The sequence below is a fragment of the Armigeres subalbatus genome, chromosome 3, assembly GCF_024139115.2.
Source record: "Armigeres subalbatus isolate Guangzhou_Male chromosome 3, GZ_Asu_2, whole genome shotgun sequence".
Taxonomy (NCBI): domain Eukaryota; kingdom Metazoa; phylum Arthropoda; class Insecta; order Diptera; family Culicidae; genus Armigeres; species Armigeres subalbatus.
The window spans coordinates 343,361,669-343,380,177 of NC_085141.1; the positions used below are offsets into that span (position 1 = coordinate 343,361,669).

General features: G+C 39.4%; 2 protein-coding genes across 3 annotated transcripts in view; one reads left to right on the forward strand and one right to left on the reverse strand.

Annotated features, from left to right (window-relative positions):
* The window catches only part of LOC134225898 (ecdysone receptor), a 917,337-nt gene that overhangs the window by 302,933 nt on the left and 595,895 nt on the right, over positions 1 to 18,509 (forward strand). The gene's annotated exons all lie outside the window — the stretch shown is intronic.
* On the reverse strand, positions 8,387 to 10,893 carry LOC134225895 (protein transport protein Sec61 subunit alpha-like). Its single transcript, XM_062706324.1, has 3 exons — positions 10,613 to 10,893; positions 9,637 to 10,547; positions 8,387 to 9,359 (listed from the first exon to the last, which is right to left on the reverse strand). Exons 1-3 carry the CDS (start codon positions 10,617 to 10,619, stop codon positions 8,847 to 8,849), a joined length of 1,431 nt encoding a protein of 476 aa, XP_062562308.1. The 5' UTR covers positions 10,620 to 10,893; the 3' UTR covers positions 8,387 to 8,846.

Below are 18,509 nucleotides of genomic sequence, written 5' to 3' on the forward strand. Positions count from 1 at the left end.
TTCATACCCATACAATTTCAATCATTGCTAATAATATTTTTAGAGAATGCAATCAGCTGTTTCATATGTACCTTAACCCGTTTCGGCCCGGGCTACGATTTCAAATTATAAAATCCACCGTTCTCTTGTTTTTCGACCGATTTGCATCAAATTTGGAGGAAAGATGCATTAAACTCTATATTTTTGTGTAAATGTATTGATTTGGAGATTGGGTCCTTGGGGACGGTTTTACCGAGGGGGTCCCCTAGCTTAAATGGGATCAAAAATAGGTCAACTTCCCTTTAATCGTAGATAACTAGTAGTAAATGGTGTCAATAATGATGCAATCGTTTTTATTCATCATTTTGCAATAGTGGGAATGGAAACTGCACGTTTGAACCTCCAAAATCCGGTTACAGAAGTTCCGGGAACCTGGTTCCCTCAGGGAACCTCCGAAAGTGGCCAATGAGCTCAGATGTTCTACCAATGCCTTCTATTGTATTTGTGTTGCAAAGTCATGAAATTCGATGTGTCACAAGCTGGGTTTCAGAACCACTCAAAAAGTGACCACTTTCCTGAACGCCTCAGGGTCCCAGGGAACCTCCGGAAGTGGCTCATGTGCACAGATGCTGTGCAAATGTCTTCTATTGTATTGCGTTGTAAAATCATGAACTTCGATGTGTCGCAAGCTGGGTTTCAGAATCAATCAAAAGAGATCACTTCCCTGAGGACAAAACTGAAAGCACTCGCGTTTTCAAGGGCTCCCCATTAAAAACGGAAGCTGGGACAACTGTCATTTTTATTATTCGACGCAGTAAAGCTGAAATAATAAAAATGACGGTTCTGCGTTGTTTTCGTATTGAGTGTTGTGCTATTTTCTGTGATGTGTTCAGCTAATGTGACAATGAATTATTGGCAGTGGCTGATTTTCTACCCGTCGCTGCCACATCCAGGCGCTATAGTATATGTCCAAAATAGCCAGCATGAGTTAACCGCCAGAAATTTGTATGGCGAAAGACATCTAACGCGGGTTTTCTCAATATTAGGAACTTTTCATGAAAAACTATTTGGTACCGGTTATGTAGGAAGGTGTCCGCTACTACACCTACCAAATATTTTTTCGATGAAGGTGCTTAATTTCGAGAAATCGAATCTTAGATCCTTTTCGCCATACTGATTTCAGAAAGTTAACTCCTAGTGTGCTGCTGTAAGCACGCTCAAAGCAGGCAATTCATTCTGGAGTTCCTTGATTTATACTTTTATATTGGCCTCTGTAATGAATTTTTGGTTAGGCTTTGGAAGATAATTCAAATAAATAATAACACCAACTTTTGTTCGTTTCAGGTAATGGATGGTTCAAATAACACAAATTGTCTGCTGATGATAAAAGATGTGCCAGTGTTCAATGCGCATATTAGGGGCGTGGAGCGTCAAGTTTCAAACGATTTTGTTTAGGTAATTAAGAATTGTTAATTAGTCAACAATTGTATGTATGTTTCACAATATAAAAATATGGCTGTAATTGGAAAATTGTTATGGATCTAAAAAATATTAAATATTGCGAACGCAATACAAAGAACAAAATTCATTGGGAGTGAATTTAGTTTTACTCCATTAATTCATGTTATATCGATATACTTGACGAACCACCGTCGATCCCATCATCCATGGACAGGGATAAATATGATCAATTTCAATATTATATTATTATTATATATACTGATAATAATATTATCACTACCGATCATAAGGGACCAAAAACTTCAGTAATTTTTGGTTGCATCTTGAAGCGCTGTTCGGGAAAGAAAAAAATAGATTTCTGTTCTGTTCTGTCTGTTCCAACGCGTCTTTACAATCCAAAACCAAAGTTTGTATGGAGTTCTGGGAATGGTCAATCTGGAAGAAGTTGATCGGTATCGAACATTTCTAATTAATTACTTCACTAGCTTGTGCTTCAAGATTCAATAAAAAATTAACCAAAGCTTAGGGTCCCTAATGAGCCAAGTATAAACATGTACGAGACGTTGAAACGGCCTCTCTATTGAGATCGATATACGTATCTAACTCATCTTATGACAAGCGATTCATTATTGATTTTTTTTTTCATGTGACCCGTTGGCAGTCTCTCGACTAAAACTCTACTCCGGGTTCATCCCTGTTATTCCCACGGTAATTAAATTTGCTTCTATGAGCCTCTATTTTAGATCAATAACAGACGTTCCTAAGCCACGTTGCTCAAAATGGTCACTGTTTTAGGCCTGATCCAAATAGTTTTATTAAATAGTCTCCTTCAATAACATGATCACCGTTTTCACCATTATAACTATCACTCATCACTCCAACTTAACACTAGGTCTATTCCCTGTTGATCCGGTGATTAAATTTGCTTCTACGTGCCTCTATTTTTGATCATTAACAGACGTTTCTAAGCTACGTTGCTCAAATGGTCACTGTTAAGGCCTGATTCAAATAGTTTTCTACTAAATAATCCCGGTAGCATCACTTATTATCGTTTTCACCACCATCACTATCATAATTACTATTGTCCCTGTCATCACAAATATCTTATTTACAGTCATGAACACACACACAATGAATCGATCTTCAAAACAGCGCTGTTATATATCATATAAGAACTGACACTTCTACTAGCTTTCATTGGACATGTACCGAATATTTTACATTATTTCTAGTATAATTATAAAATAATTCCCACTTTTAGCACCTCAATTCAATATTGCATTTCATTCTTCATACTCACTGCGAACATGTTCCCATCCCAAATCAACTCTATCTTTTACCTAGCTTCTTCTGTCACTATGTCTACACCACCAATACCAACTTGTGTATTAACCTTTTCACTAACACTTGCATAACCACACAACATCACCATTTTCATATCAACAACCATTTTTTTCACAATTTCATCGAGATCAGCAATTATCACTACTATCCCTTCTACAATGATAACGCAAACAAAAACTAGTCAGTCATTTTTTTTTTCTAAATTTGCAGTTTCCATCAAACAAATGAAGCTCAAAAAATAATAAGCTTAAAATCTATCGCGAGAGTCAGTCTTATTGTAGATATGATGACAAAGAGAGAAAACTCGAATAGAAGTGCATTTTGAAACAATAATAACGCACTAGATTTTGATAAATATGACTCGTTTAAAATTTATTTTGGAATCTATTTAGTCTATTTACCAGGCCACACTTCAGAACCGTGCGCCCAGCAATTATCAAAAATTCTCAACTTAACAACACCGAATACTGTTGCTATGGGCCTGTTGGTCTTCAAAAGCTTCGAAATCGCCTCCGAATGAAATTCAACAGGTAATAATTTTACAGACATTTCTTGAGCTTCGAATTTTGTATAGGGTTTGGAAGTCTTATGGTAGATCCTTATGTCTATGGATCTACTGTTAATCTAGTCATAATTATGTCGAATGCTTCGCACTGTGTCATTATTACTCTGTCTGTCTTAGTTATCTTATGTTTCCTACGTTATTCAGTTCAATTCTATACTCATTGTAGATTATGTTACGTTTTGATGTCAGTTCATTGTCTCTATTGCTAAAGGTCACCTCCTCTCAGACGAGTATCCTAGTTCAAGCGTATAAGTAAGTACCGCTTATGAGTTAAGCAAACGTGAAAAAATGCAGAATGTCTTGATGATATTTTCTACTGGTTAATTCCTACCTAGCTATGTTTAAGCGTGGCTACGATTCATCATCATCAGGGAACGCCTCTGAAAAGTATTGCCGCATAGCAGAAATCATTATCACTGATGAAAAGGACCTCTACCTGTCTGCACCACCATTCAAGGCTCCAAGATACGATATCCGTTGAATCACATGCACATGCGTAAAATCAGTGCATCAATGCCAGATTATACGTGACGCGGCATTAAACAAAAAATAGTCAACATGTGATATCACCACGACAGGATATGTCTTTGTTTGCCATATCAGTGCTAAAAGCGTAAGCCCACCCATCGCGGCAAGATAACCTATCCGAGGGGAGGGAGAAATAATGTAAGAAAAATGCTTGAGAATATCATTTCAAGACCAAAGTCTCAAAACTACCCATACGCTGCTGCAAACAAAGACCCAAACGACGACCCGACGAATCCAACAGCTCTCCCATGCAAACCAACACCATCAACACGCACGCTAGGGTCTCTACTGTTGACAGTGCTGGTCCGCGCGAGAGCGCCACCAAACTCCCGAAATCGACACTCGAGCTCGAGTCCCCGCCCACAAAGACAAGTCATTGTTCAAACGAATGTTGCCTTAATTGACTTCCCCATCCCGGGCACAGATTCTTTCCAAAGAATACTCAATATAAGTTCCACCGGGAAGCCAAGCACCAGAGATTGAGGAAAATCAGATAATCCAGCATCAGGCGTCTCGCGTCTGTTATTTAAGCAGAGAAGATGTTATAGGTGATATTCTCAATACGGCCGTTCAGAATGGTTCAGCGGATGTAAATTATGGATCATTATTATGTCTTGTAATTTTAAACAAAACATTCTGAATACACGCGATAAACTATGAATATTATTATATCGGAGTTTTTAATTAGGATCGCAAATCAAGTAAAAATACTGATAAGTATAAGTTTGTAATTACTACCGACATTGTATTTGTGATCAAAACTGACATTGTGTTTTTAGTTAAAACTCAAGTATACTAAATACGTAACGTAATTAAAAAAATTATAATAATTTACATTATAAATTCTGATTAATATCAAGATACTGATCCAACATCACATCTTCAAGGGCTCCTCACAAGCTACACATTTCATTCAGGCACTTTAGAACGTCCATGTATTAACTTGTTCACACTTGAAATCTGCCTCGACCAAGTTGGCAGAACGCGCCCTTACCCTTTCTGAACTAAAGGGCAGGGAGTTTTCATTCTAGAATTTTAGCACTTAAACCACATTAAACAGTTCAATTTAAAAATAATTTGTCTATCGTTTTTATTAATCGACAGATCAGTCCTGCTAAACTAAAATTTAAATGGCCATCTGATCGCAAATTCTATTTTCGAAAAAATATTTTCTGCATGCTTGATATCCTTGGTTTCAATCATGTGCCGTTCTATATAACAGTGTTCAATGAATATTAAAACCCTCATGCTTCAGAGAAAGAAAAAATGGCATCAAAATTTTCTCAGTTACGCTTTATATGGGGGAGGGAGGGGGTTCCAAAAATTTTACTTTTTGTTACAAGGGGGAGAGAGGGGGTCAAAAACTCGGATTTTTGCGTTACGTAATTTGTGAACAGACCCTTATTCGTAGAAATACTTTGATGGTTGAAATAACCATTTGGGAGTGCGGATAGTCGATTGACGCTTTCAACTATCGCCCCGTCCATCGGACTAGCCAAATCCCGATCCAAGTTGTGAGCCGCCAGAAACCGTTTAGATACAATATTAGCTTTTTCATTTACCGTTATATGCACTTCATTTGCATCCCTTAGTGGAGGCATAGGTTTAGATTTCTTTTCAAAACTTTAGCAAGACGCCAGAAGGGCTTTGAATAATCAGGTAGATTTTAAATGTTCTTACTGAATTGCTTGTTTTTCAATTTTTCGACTCTAATGGCAATAATTTTGTTAAGTGTGTGAACTTACATGATACCAGGATTGTTGGGATGAACCTAATCTCGGCTTCACCGATGGTGTCGGGGATTATTTTAAGTCCTTGGTCGATGTCACCAGTCGTCGACAGTGCAGGGTTTTCAATCATCCGGTCCTCAACAAATCCCTGCAGTCCAGGCCAGATCACCAGCAAGGACAAATTTTATCTGCCGGCGAGTCAGCTTTTGAAATTCATTCTTGTCCTAAATACGAGCGGAAGTGCCCTAAATCCGAGTATGGCGATCGCAACACCACCTCCTTTAGAAATTCGATGATTTCCAGCTTTTTTGCCGCCAACGAGCGGGCATTCCAATTAAGGATTTTGATGGTGAATGGTGAAGCGCATGAACATCTGCATCATGATTTTCTGAATCTCAACAACGAGGGATGTCAGGTGTGCGATCGTTTTTGAAATTGAGTCCGGACCGAGATCCGTATTAGGCTGAGGGTCATGGTTGCTGTTTATTGGATACGATCCTTCGTTCAAGTTGCTCCATCTAAACCCTGGTGGAGTGTTATTCATTGTATCGCTTGTTGATGATTGTGTATGTTGACGACTTGGTAACAATGATGGCTGATGCAACGGGTAGATACCTGACGGCGGAGGGGGTAGTTCGGGAAATAGATTCAAATTGATATGGTTTTCCTTCTTCTTTTTTTGATGATTAGGCTGATTTCTTGCGGTTGCTTGCATTCGAATTTTCCTGTACTCTTCACGTTTGGGACATTGGTCAGGTATGTTTTTGACTTGTTGTAATCCTGCTGCGTTGATGTGTCCAGTTTAATGCCCGTCCCAGTGAGCTGGTACTCGGCGGTAATGCTGATCGCTTGCCTCGTTCTCTTCAGGGAGCGATTTCACTACCAGCGGTGGTAGCTTCTTCTTCGTTGGGAGCAGTTTATCCGACTGTTCACCGCTGCATCCAGTGTTGTATCCAACCGTGACTCGGGGATTAAGTACATTCGGGACGCACGAATTGACGATTGGGAATCATCGCAGGCTTCCTCTAGTAACGCGTATCTGTTTGCTTGACAGTCATTGCTCAATTGGTGGGCATCGGCGGGATCACTACCTCTTGAATGCGAACGGTTGGTTGCAAGATGAATACACAGCTAGGTGTTGCAATGTGCTCAGTTTGTGGAAGAGAAGAAGGCGGGGGTGAAAAATTCATTTTCAGTGCAAAACGACAACAAACCGGCTGGCTCTCCCATACTAAAATCCAAGATGGCTGAATCGTGAATTTGGCAGATTGGAACACCTAGTGGTGTATTCATCTTGGTTGGTTGTACTGTTTCGTTTTCCCTTCTTCAATAAGGGGCTGTTTTCGGAAGAGTTAGGAGAGGGATACATGCTTTTCTTCTTCCTCTTACCTCCCATGGCGCGACCTATTTCACTTTTTACAATCTTACTTTTTTCCACTGTTTGCACTTCTAGTGCTTACAACTGATGAATGTTCATATGACAGTAGTGGGGTTTTTATAGTCGTTAGTTGCTATGAGAGTGCATTTTCAGTTGTTTTGGATACCAAAGATTGCTACGATCCAACATTATCGAATCAATTATCGTCGATATCGGATTTTGAAATATCGGTTTATCGTATCGATAAATCCAACCCGATATATCGATATTATCGGATATATCGTCGTCACAGCTCTAGTTTCTTGTACGTTGGAAATACGCCTTGATTGTCCACCACATGATCGCTTGAAGATTGCTTGCTTTCTTGCTTGACCGATCAGCCATGAAAATGACTGCGTTCTTCGTTGCTACATTCACTTCATTGTTCCGTTTATGCTCGCAGTCTATCTTGAAATGTCCACATTTTCCGCATCTGTGGCATCTCCCTTGAAACTTGTTAGGCTTATTCTTGGACTTGACAATTTTTCACCGAAAACCGTTGCTGTATTTTGTCTTCCGCAATCCTCCTGGCGTTCTGTTTGTTCCATTTTTTCCACCAGCAAGCTTTGTTTGACAATTTCTAGGCTCTAGGGTAAGATCTTCTTCAAAGAGATTTTCGAGGGCGTTCGCCAATGGATCATATAAATCCTGAAGAGTTTGGACGAGAGAAACGACTGCTTCATCAATTTTGCACCGGCGGTCTTCAATTGGCTGATGAGGTCTTCAAATGCTAAAGGATGAGCTAGCATGGATTTCTTCCAATTTCAAACGATTCTTGGCAAATGTATTTACAACTGCCTTCCCCATATCCTTCGCTGAGTTCTTCTCACGCACAACTTCCAGTAACTCATTGGCCAGAAAACTCACAATACGCTTGTTTGCCTTACTACTTTTTCTGCTAATTCTCTGTCAATGTCTTCAACACGCTGAGTCCAGGAACATTTCCACTCTATATCTCCAGTTTTGGAAAGCTGGCCCACCATCAAATTGTGGTATTCCGTGTGTCGCGTTGAGGTGCCCCTAACCTATTGTTGATTGAGACTCAACGGTTGAAATAATTATAACAAGGTTTTATTGAAAAACTGGAATAATCGTTAGGAAAAAATCATTCTAATAACAAGATCGTGTTGCAAAGGGCGTAACCAGGTTTCATAAACGTAGCAATTCTCTTGAGGATCATTCGCAGAAACATCAGAGTGACTTCCGACTTTGTTTTCACAAAACCATAGAAGAGAATATTAGCTTTTGTTTTCATAAGAGGCCTGAACATTCTTTATATCTCCCGAATTTTAGAACATTTGATCTACAAAAAAAATCTACTAAAACGGTAATTTCTCTTTAAACAATGATAGCCTCTTGAAGTTTTCATTTAATTGTTTATTGAATTGATCTCACAAAATAAACTCAAACACGAAAAAATGCTCTCTTAATAAGTTATGTTTCTAGCTTCGTCAGTTAGGGAAGTCTTCAAATCTCTTGAATATTGTTTTCCCAATTTTTCTTCCTGACAATACGACGATTCCTGAATCGTCTATTTATTGCTTGATGTATTTTTTTTACAAATCCAATGTTTCAAACATTTCTTTTTGTATTATCTGATTTGGAAGGTCTGTGTTTTTTCGATTTTTATCGTTTAGGTTTTCGGTTTTATTATACTTAAGTCTTAACGAGAAAAATAAGACTGGTTTTACCGGTACTAGAACAAATTAGTACACGTACTCGTAAAATAAAATGAGTGAATGGGAAAAAACAGAAAAAAAATCTTTGAAATTTGGGTGTGATGATAGATGAAGCTGGTTCTAACCAGTTTCATGTTCATGCTTTAGAACAGTAACGTTCCCATTCCACCCATCTCGCTCTGCTCCTTGACGAAGATCTCAAAGTACTGGTAGATGATGGTGACGGCCAGCAGGATACCGGTTCCGGACCCGATGGCTCCCATAAAATCGGCCGTCACCGACAAAGCACCGATGCACAGCCCACCGAAGGCAGCCGCCGTCGGAATGTACCGGTTCAGTTCGTGAATCATCGAACTCTCCCGATGGCCACGCATAATCATCTGCTGTTCCTTTAGTTGCTTGGCCACGTCCTTGGCCGAGCTGCCGGACACATCGATCCAGGTTTTCGAGAAGAAAGCACAACTACCGAGCATGAACACGATGTAGAGGAGGGCGTGGATCGGATCCTGGAGGATGTGCGAGAGGCTTTCCGGTGGCGATAGGTAGTAACAGAGTCCACCGATGGGGTAGGCACGGGCGGGGCCACCGCCACTCACATCGGCCCACGTTCCGAGCAGATTAACGAGCAGGTTGCCGTGGAATTTTACCGCCAACATCTGAAAAAATGGGATAATGGTTAGTAAGTTAAAATTATTAAATTTGTGCGGCTCCGAGCTGAGAAATTTGATCACACAACACTATTTGATTTAAACGAATTTAAATAGCTATCGTTAATGAATCTAACTTGTCTCAATATAAATACTTTCGATCAATGCTTTAAAGTGGGTCTGATGATCGCCAATGTTTGATTTTTTTTTATTATTTTGCTCTATGCACATCACTGCTGGGAGAAGCTTCTCAGTAAAAGTCCCAAACCCCCGAACCCATACCAACCTGAGAAATGACGTAAAGATTCGAAACCAGCGCCGACTGCAGGATGATCGGAATATTGCTCGTGTAGAAAAGCTTGATCGGATAGCTGCTGTATTGGCCGCGGTAGCGGGTCGACTTGATCGGTAGATCCACGCGGAAGCCCTGGAAGTAAATAACCACCGCAAACACCAGCACCGTCGCCAGCAGGTTCATCAAATTGGGAAGATTCTGACGGTAGAAAGCCTCTCGTAGCCCGCGAACCTTATCCTGGCGGGTGGCCAACAGATGGAACAGCGCAATTACAGCACCCTCGAATTCCGTACCGCGTCCGGCATTAACCGTGGCCGGGGAGAACGCCTTCCACACGATCGTCTCGCAAATGTTAGTCGCAATGAACAGCGAAATTCCAGATCCCAACCCGTAACCCTTCTGCAGCAACTCATCCAGCAACAGCACAATCAATCCAGCCACGAACAGCTGAATGATGATCAGCAGACAAACACCGGCTCCGATCTCCGCCGGATCACCGTACATTCCGGTCATGACGTACACAATGGCCTGTCCAATCGTAATCACCATTCCGAACAACTTCTGAGCTCCATTAAACAGAGCCCGATCCTTCGGTGTGTCACCGACTTCAATAATCTTCGCACCAGCCAGCAGCTGCATAATCAATCCGGATGTGACAATTGGCGAAATTCCGAGTTCCATCAACGTGCCTCTGTTCGATGCCAGAATTACACGAATCCAGTAGAAGGGATCAGCCGAATCCGAGCTCATGATACCGAACAGTGGAATCTGGCAGCACACCAGGAAGATAAAGAGCGTAATTGCCGTCCATAGTACCTTCTCCCGGAACTGAATCTTTCGCTCCGGTTTGGCAATCTCCGGCAGAATACTGCAGAACGGTTTGATGATTTCCAGGAATTTTACTGAAATGAAATGAAAATGAGGTCAGAAGTTGATTTCGAAATTTCCCCAAATTCAGTCTACTTACTTCCCATTTTGCTGCCTCTTAGATTTTGGTCTTCTTCTTATTCCCGTAAAAAACCCGACCTCGTTTCCCTAATAAATCTACCACCCCAAATGCAGTCCACAATCCACAGGATTTAAACAACTTCACTTCACGTAAATTATATATTCCTACAGACTAATTCGAACAATTTTCCAGCGGAAAAATTAGCAACTTTTTCCAGCCAACGCGACGAAGAAAGAGGCCACGCAGCCAACCTTCCTTGCTGGGTGATGACTTTTACCGAAATGAATGAACGAAGCAGAAGCCCACTCACTCGCTGGCGAACGTCAAACGGTAAACGTCGTACTACGGGTGCGAGAAAGGGTCGGACGAACGGTTTCTCTCGCTTGCGCCTGCTACACGTAAACAGACGAAACAGACGGCCGGTGATGTGTTGGAGCTTGACCACTGAAACTGTTCGAAAGTGGGTGACAACCGTGACAGCACGTTGGCTGACAAGCCGCAACTGCCGTCAAAACCAAAATATTCGAAATGATTGTAACATGAGAGAATATCCTACTTGAACTTTAGTGTAAAAAGAAAACGAGTCGAGTGGAAACTTTTCTCATATAAATGACCTAATAATAATACACACTTAATAATAATGGGCCTAATTAGATAATGATGAACTGAAATACGATATGTTCGAATGCGCCATTGTAGTTATAATCCTCAAATATTCCCGGGATATTCTCTCATGTTACACTAGTCTATAGACGACAGTGGGTGGTTGACGTCGGAACTTCCAAAAGTGGGTGGTGAAACTGTTCGAATTATCAGAATCAGGGAATCAAGAAGCCAAAGCGAGGCGACATGCTTGCTTCGCATGGAAAAACTCATTCCATCTCATTTTCTCTTCACAAAAAGGCTGGGCTACAAATGAAATATTTCAATGTTATAACAGTGAGGGACATAACGTAATGATAAGATTTCAGTACCTAGTGCGCGTAACACACGGTTCGTGCATTCGAAACGACAGTTGGTGAGTTTCGTCGGTTGGGTTGGGTTGCATTGGAAATGGATTTGGTTTGAATTTGGATAATATTTGAACTGGATTAGGACTGGATTTTAATTGGATTGGATCTGAATTGGATTAAATTTAGATTCGAATTGGGTTGGCATTGGATTTGGTTAAGATTGAATTAAATTTGGTTTGGATCTGTATTGAATATTAATTGGATTTTGATTGGATATGAACTGGATTTGAATCGGATTTAGATTGTTTTTGGGTTTGATTGAATTTGGTTTGGAATTGGATTGCATTTAAATTAGATTTGGATTGGATATAGTTTGGATTGAATTGAATTTGGATTTAATTTGGATTGGATTTGATTTGGATTTGAATTGGATTTGGTTTAAATTTGGATTGCGTTTGGATTGGATTTGTATTTGGATTGGATTTGGATTGGATTTGGATTGGATTTGGATTGGATTTGGATTGGATTTGGAGTGGGTTTGGATTGGATTTGGATTGGATTTGGATTGGATTTGCATTGGATTTGGATTGGATTTGGATTGGATTTGGATTGGATTTGGATTGGAATTGTATTGGATTTGGATTGGATTTGGATTGGATTTGGATTGGATTTGAATTGGATTTGGATTGGATTTGGATTGGATTTGGATTGGATTTGGATTGGATTTAGATTGGCTTTGAATTGGATTTGAATTGGATTTGGATTGAATTTGGATTGGATTAGGATTTTATTTGGATTGGATTTGGATTGGATTTGGATTGAATTTGGATTGAATTTGGATTGGATTTGGATTGGTTTGATTGGTTTGGATTGGTTTGGATTGGTTTGGATTGGATTTGGTTGGTTTGGATTGGTTGGATTGGTTTGGATTGGTTTGGATTGGTTTGGATTGGTTGGATTGGTTGGTTGACTGGATTTGATTGGTTTGGATTGATTTGGTTGGATTGGTTTGGTTTGGATTTGACTGGATTGGTTTGGATTGGTTGGATTGATTTGGATTGGTTTGGATTGGTTTGGATTGGATTTGGGATTGGTTTGGATTGGTTTGGATTGGATTTGGATTGATTTGGATTGATTTGGATTGGTTTGGATTGGTTTGGATTGGTTGGATTGATTTGGATTGGTTTGGATTGGTTTGGATTGGTTTGGATTGATTTGGATTGGTTTGATTGGATTTGGATTGGATTTGGATTGGATTTGGATTGGATTTGGATTGGATTTGTATTGGATTTGGATTAGATTTGGATTAGATTTGGATTGGATTTGGATTAGATTTGGATTAGATTTGGATTGGATTGGGATTGGATTTGGATCCAATTGGATTTGGATTGGATTGGATATTGGATTTGGATTAGATTTGGATTAGATTTGGATTAGATTTGGATTAGATTTGGATTGGATTTGGGATTGGTTTGGATCCAATTGGTTTGGATTGGTTGGATTGGTTTGGATTGGTTTGGATTGGTTTGGATTGGTTTGGATTGGTTGGATTGGTTTGGATTGGTTTGGATTGATTTGGATTGGTTTGGATTGGATTTGGATTGGATTTGGATTGGATTTGGATTGGATTTGGATTGGATTTGGATTGGATTTGGATTGGATTTGGATTGGATTTGGATTGGATTTGGATTGGATTTGGATTGGATTTGGATTTGGATTGGATTTTGATTAGATTTGCATTGGATTTGGATTGGATTTGGAATTAACTTCGATTGGATTTGGATTCAGTTTGGATTATATTTGGATTGGATTTGGATTGGATTTGGATTGGATTTCAATTGGATTTGGATTGGATTTTGATTGGATTTGATTGCAGATTTGGATTGAATTTGGGTTGGATGTGGATTGGACTTGGATTGAATTTAGATTAGATTTAAATTGGATTTGGATTGAATTGGATTTCGATTGGATTTGATTTGGATTGGATTTGGATTGCAATCGAATTGGATATGGATTTGATTTGGATTTTATTTGGATTGGATTTGATTTGGATTTTATTTGGATTGGATTTGGATTAGATTTGGATTGGATTTAAATTGGATTTGGATTGGATTTGAATTGGATTTAGATTGGATTTGGATTGAGTTTGGATTGGAATTGGGTTGCATTTAAATTAGATTTGAATTGGATTCGGATTTGATTTCCAAATTGATTTAATTTGGATTGGATTTGGGTTGGATTTGGATTGGATTTGGATTGGATTTGGAGTGGATTTGGATTGGATTTGGATTTGATTTGGATAAGATTTGGATTGGATTTGGATTTGGATTGGATTTGGATTGGATTTGGATTGGATTTGGATTGGATTCGGATTGGATTTGGATTGAATTTGGATTGGATTTGGATTGGATTTGGAATGGATTGCAATCGAATTGGAAATGGATTTGATTTGGATTTTATTTCGATTGGATTTGGACTTGATGTGGATTGGATTTAAATTGGATATGGATTCTATTTGAATTGGATTTAGATTGGATTTGGATTGAGTTTGGATTGAAATTGGGTTGGATTTAAATTGGATTTGAATTGGATTCGGATTTGATTTCCAAATTGATTTAATTTGGATTGGATTTGAGTTGGATTTGGATTGGATTTGAATTGGATTTGGATTGGATTTGGATTAGATTTGGATTGGATTTGGATTTGGATTGGATTTGGATTGGTTTTGAATTGAATTTGGATTTGGATTGGATTTGGATTGGATTTGGATTGGATTTGGATTGGATTGGATTTGGATTGGATTTGGATTGGATTTGGATTGGATTTGGAATGGATTTGGATTGGATTTTGATTGGATTTGGATTGGATTTGGATTATTGGATTTGGATTGGATTTGGATTGGATTTGGATTTAATTTGGATTGTATTTGGATTAGATTTAAATTGAATTTGGATTGGATTTGAATTGGATTTGAATTGGATTTGGATTGGATTTGAATTGGATTTGGATTGGATTTGTATTGGATTCGGATTGGATTTGGATTTGGACTGATTGGATTGGGTTGGTTGGATTGGATTTGATTGGTTTGACTGGATTTGGTTGGATTTGACTGACTTGACTGGATTTGGATTGGTTGGATCGATTGGTTTGGATTGGTTTGGTTGGTTTGGATTGGTTGGATTGGTTGGATTGGTTTGGATTGGTTTGGATTGATTTGGATTGGTTTGGATTGGTTTGGTTGGTTTGATTGGTTTGGATTGGTTTGGATTGGTTTGGATTGGTTGGATTGGTTTGGATTGGTTTGGATTGGTTTGGATTGGTTTGGATTGGTTTGATTGGTTTGGATTGGTTTGGATTGGTTTGGATTGGTTTGATTGGTTTGGATTGGTTTGGATTGGATTTGGATTGGTTTGGATTGGTTTGGATTGGTTTGGATTGGTTTGGATTGGTTTGGATTGGTTTGGATTGGTTTGGATTGGATTTGATTGGTTGGATTGGATTTGATTGGTTGGATTGATTTGGATTGGATTTGGATTGGATTGGATTGATTTGGATTGATTTGGATTGGTTTGGTTGGATTTGGATTGGATTTGGATTGGATTTTGATTGGATTTGGATTGGATTTGGATTGGATTTGGATTGGATTTGGATTGGATTTGGATTGGATTTGGATTGGATTTGGATTGGATTTGGATTGGATTTGGAATGGATTTTCATTAGATTTGGATTGGATTTGGATTCATTTTGGATTGGATTTGGTAGGATTTGGATTTGATTCGGTCTGGATTGCATTTAAATTGAATTTGGATTGGATTTTATTTGGATTTGGATTGGAATTGGATTTGGATTGGATTCGGATTTGATTTGAATTGGATTTGAATTGGATTTGGATTGGATTTTTATTGGATTTGTATTGGATTTAGATTGGATTTGGATTGTATTTGGATTGGATTTGGATTGGATTTGGATTGAATTTGGATTCGATTTAGATTGGATTTGGATAGGAATTGGATTGGATTTTAATTAGATTTGGAATGGATTTGGATTGGATTTCGATTGGATTTGGATTGAGTTTAGATTTGATTTGGATTGGACTTGAATTGGATTTGGATTTGGGTTTGGATTGGATTTGGATTGGATTTGGATTGGATTTTGATAAGATTTGGATTGGATTTAAATTGGATTTGGATTGAGTTTGGATTTGATTTGGATTGGATTTGGTTTGGATTTGAATTGGATTTGGATTGGATTTGGATTGAGTTCGGATTGGAATTGGGTTGCATTTAAATTGGATTCGGATTTGATTTCCAAATTGATTTAATTTGGATTGGATTTGGATCGGAATTGGGTTGCATTTAAATTGGATTCGGATTTGATTTCTAAATTGATTTAATTTGGATTGGGTTTGGATTGGGTTTGAATTGCATTTAAATTGGATTTGGATTTGATTTGGATGGGATTTGGATTGTAGTTGGATTGGATTTCGATTGAATTCCGATTGGGTTTGGACATGGATTTGGATGGGATTTGGATTGGATTTGTGTTGGATTTAAATTATATTTGGCTTGGCTTTAAATTGGATTTGTATTGGAATTGGATTGCATTTATGTTGGATTTGGATTGGATTCGGATTAGATTTAGATTGGTTTTGGACTGGATTTGAATTGTATTTGGATTGGATCTGGATTGGGTGTTAATTGACTTTGTGTTGGATTGGGATCGGATCTTGATTGGATTTGTATTGGATTGGATTAAAACGGATTTGTATTATGTTAGGGTTGGTTTTGATTTGGATTAAATTTGGATTAGATTCGGTTGAATTTGGATTGCATTTGGATTTGATTGGAATTGGGATTGAATTTGGATTAGATTTGCATTTTATTATGGTTTATATTTAGATTAATTAGATTTAGATTGGATTCAGATCGCCCAACAAACATTGGGGATGGATAATCCGCTTTGCTTTTCAAAAATCGTCTTCTTCAGCTGAAAAACTAGCTTATTAGGCTTTAATTTATTGTTGGGCTGATTTGGTTTGGATTTGGATCGGATTCGCATTGGATTTGGATTGGATCTAGATTGGATTAGATTTTGATTTGGATTGAATTTGGATTAGATTGAATTTTGAATTGGCAGATGGTTAGATTTGGGTTGGGTTTAAATTCGTTTGGTATTGGATTTGGTTTGGATTTGGACTGGGTTGAAACTGATTTGATGTTGAATTTGGATAGGATTTGGATTTTATTTGGTTAAGAGTTGAGCCGGATTGAAATTGTATTTTTCCAAGGTTTATTTTGATTAATTGCTCTTTGATATATCAACAGCTGTGCATAGGCGAGTTCATGACCATGACAATTCTTGGCTCCAATTAAATGTTAAACTCAAAGACTAATTCGATTCAGTTCTTATTTATAAAACTTCGTTTTTGAAACCATGGAGAATTGATTTTTTTTGGGGCTAATCTAGAAGTATCAGCATATCTGTTAAGCAACCTTCTTTCCAAGAATCTATCGCAGACAAATTGCAAAAATCAATAACTACATCCTCCCTTTGCCAAATGCTGAACTTTTTTTACCCACTCATACAATTTGCCACCCCCGAAAGTATACAAACCTAGAACCTACGGACACGCTCGCTTTCGCTCACTCGCTCTCTCCCCAGATATAGATTAATGGCATTTCCTTCCACCCAACATCTGTTCCACTGTTCTTCGTTTGCTGATGATCGCCCGACGACGACCCGCCGCATCCGAAACCATGACCTATGACCCCGAAATTTGACTTGTGTCCGTCGTCCTACAGGCTCCGTTTCTAGATTTTTTTTTTACTGCGCATCAATTTCACCATCGACAGCCGCCGGTGCCACCGCCTGTGTTTCGTTCGGTTTTACTGGGTTAGCCGAGCAGCCCTCCATTTGCCCGGTTATTTAGGTTCCTGGGAAATGTCCTTGCGAACTCCCACTGACTTGGTGCCTACTGCTTGACTCGATTTTCCGTTGCTAAAAAGGTTGCCTAGCAGCAGTGTGCAGTGTGCTCGTCTTCGTCGTCGCAGACCCTAACCTAACCCAACTCGCCAAGGATGGTCCTAGGTTGGAACCGTGGTGAGGTGGTGAGCAGACCACCCCATCCCCGCAGAGTTCACTAACACCAGGCGGCGACGGCGCGTGGTGGCGCCCAGTGGATATGCAAAAGTCGTTGCACGCAGTTCTCCTTGAGCTTGATTTTTGCCTGTTTTCGTTTGCGGAAAAACTTATGGGAGAGCGGGAGAGCTTGGTTCTCTCACCAACACATTCGCACAATATCATCACACTAATGAAAATGGGGGGAATCCATCGAGTGGGGAGAAGATAAATCCGATGGTGTGGTGCGGTGGTTGGCGTCGAGGCGGCTCCTATGTACTGCTGGGTTGCCTACGTTCAAGGCGCGGCGCAGCATGTATCTACTACTCGTGTTTGGCGCCATGCAGACATCCGATTTTTTTGTCTTGCTTTCTGCTCTCGACATTTCCCTTCAAATCCGCTTTTGTGTGGCATCATGTTGGAAGCGTACGTTCACTTTTCGGTCCTAGCCTTGGGACGTGGAGAGCTATTTTGAAACTTGCGGAGCTTTTTTTCCTTGTGGTGAATATATACGTCGGGTATGGCCGTGTGGTGCAGAGCGCCTGCATGAATGCAACCCGGGGCAAATCAAGTGAGGGGAAGGAGCAGTATAATGACGGAGTGTGCTTTTTTGATAAGTATGCTTCGTGACTGGAAAAATAATTTCAGAATGATTGTTTTCTTTGCGTCCTTCGAATTCTCCCTCCCGCCACCCGTCGTTTCACTAAGGGGAAACATGGATGCTTTCAAGGGAAAGCGTGCTCCGAGTGTTGGGGCTGGTCGTGATAATGGAAAACTTTGCGGCGGGTGAGTTTCGAGCTGTAGGAATGTGGTCCGGTGGTTGTGGTGGTGAAATGTGAACAAAG

Excerpts from the sequence above, each read along its gene's own strand:
- LOC134225895 (XM_062706324.1), bottom strand. Across the intron at positions 9,360-9,636 it reads ATCTTTACGTCATTTCTCAG|ATGTTGGCGGTAAAATTCCA; the intron begins GTTGGTATGGGT and ends CCATTTTTTCAG.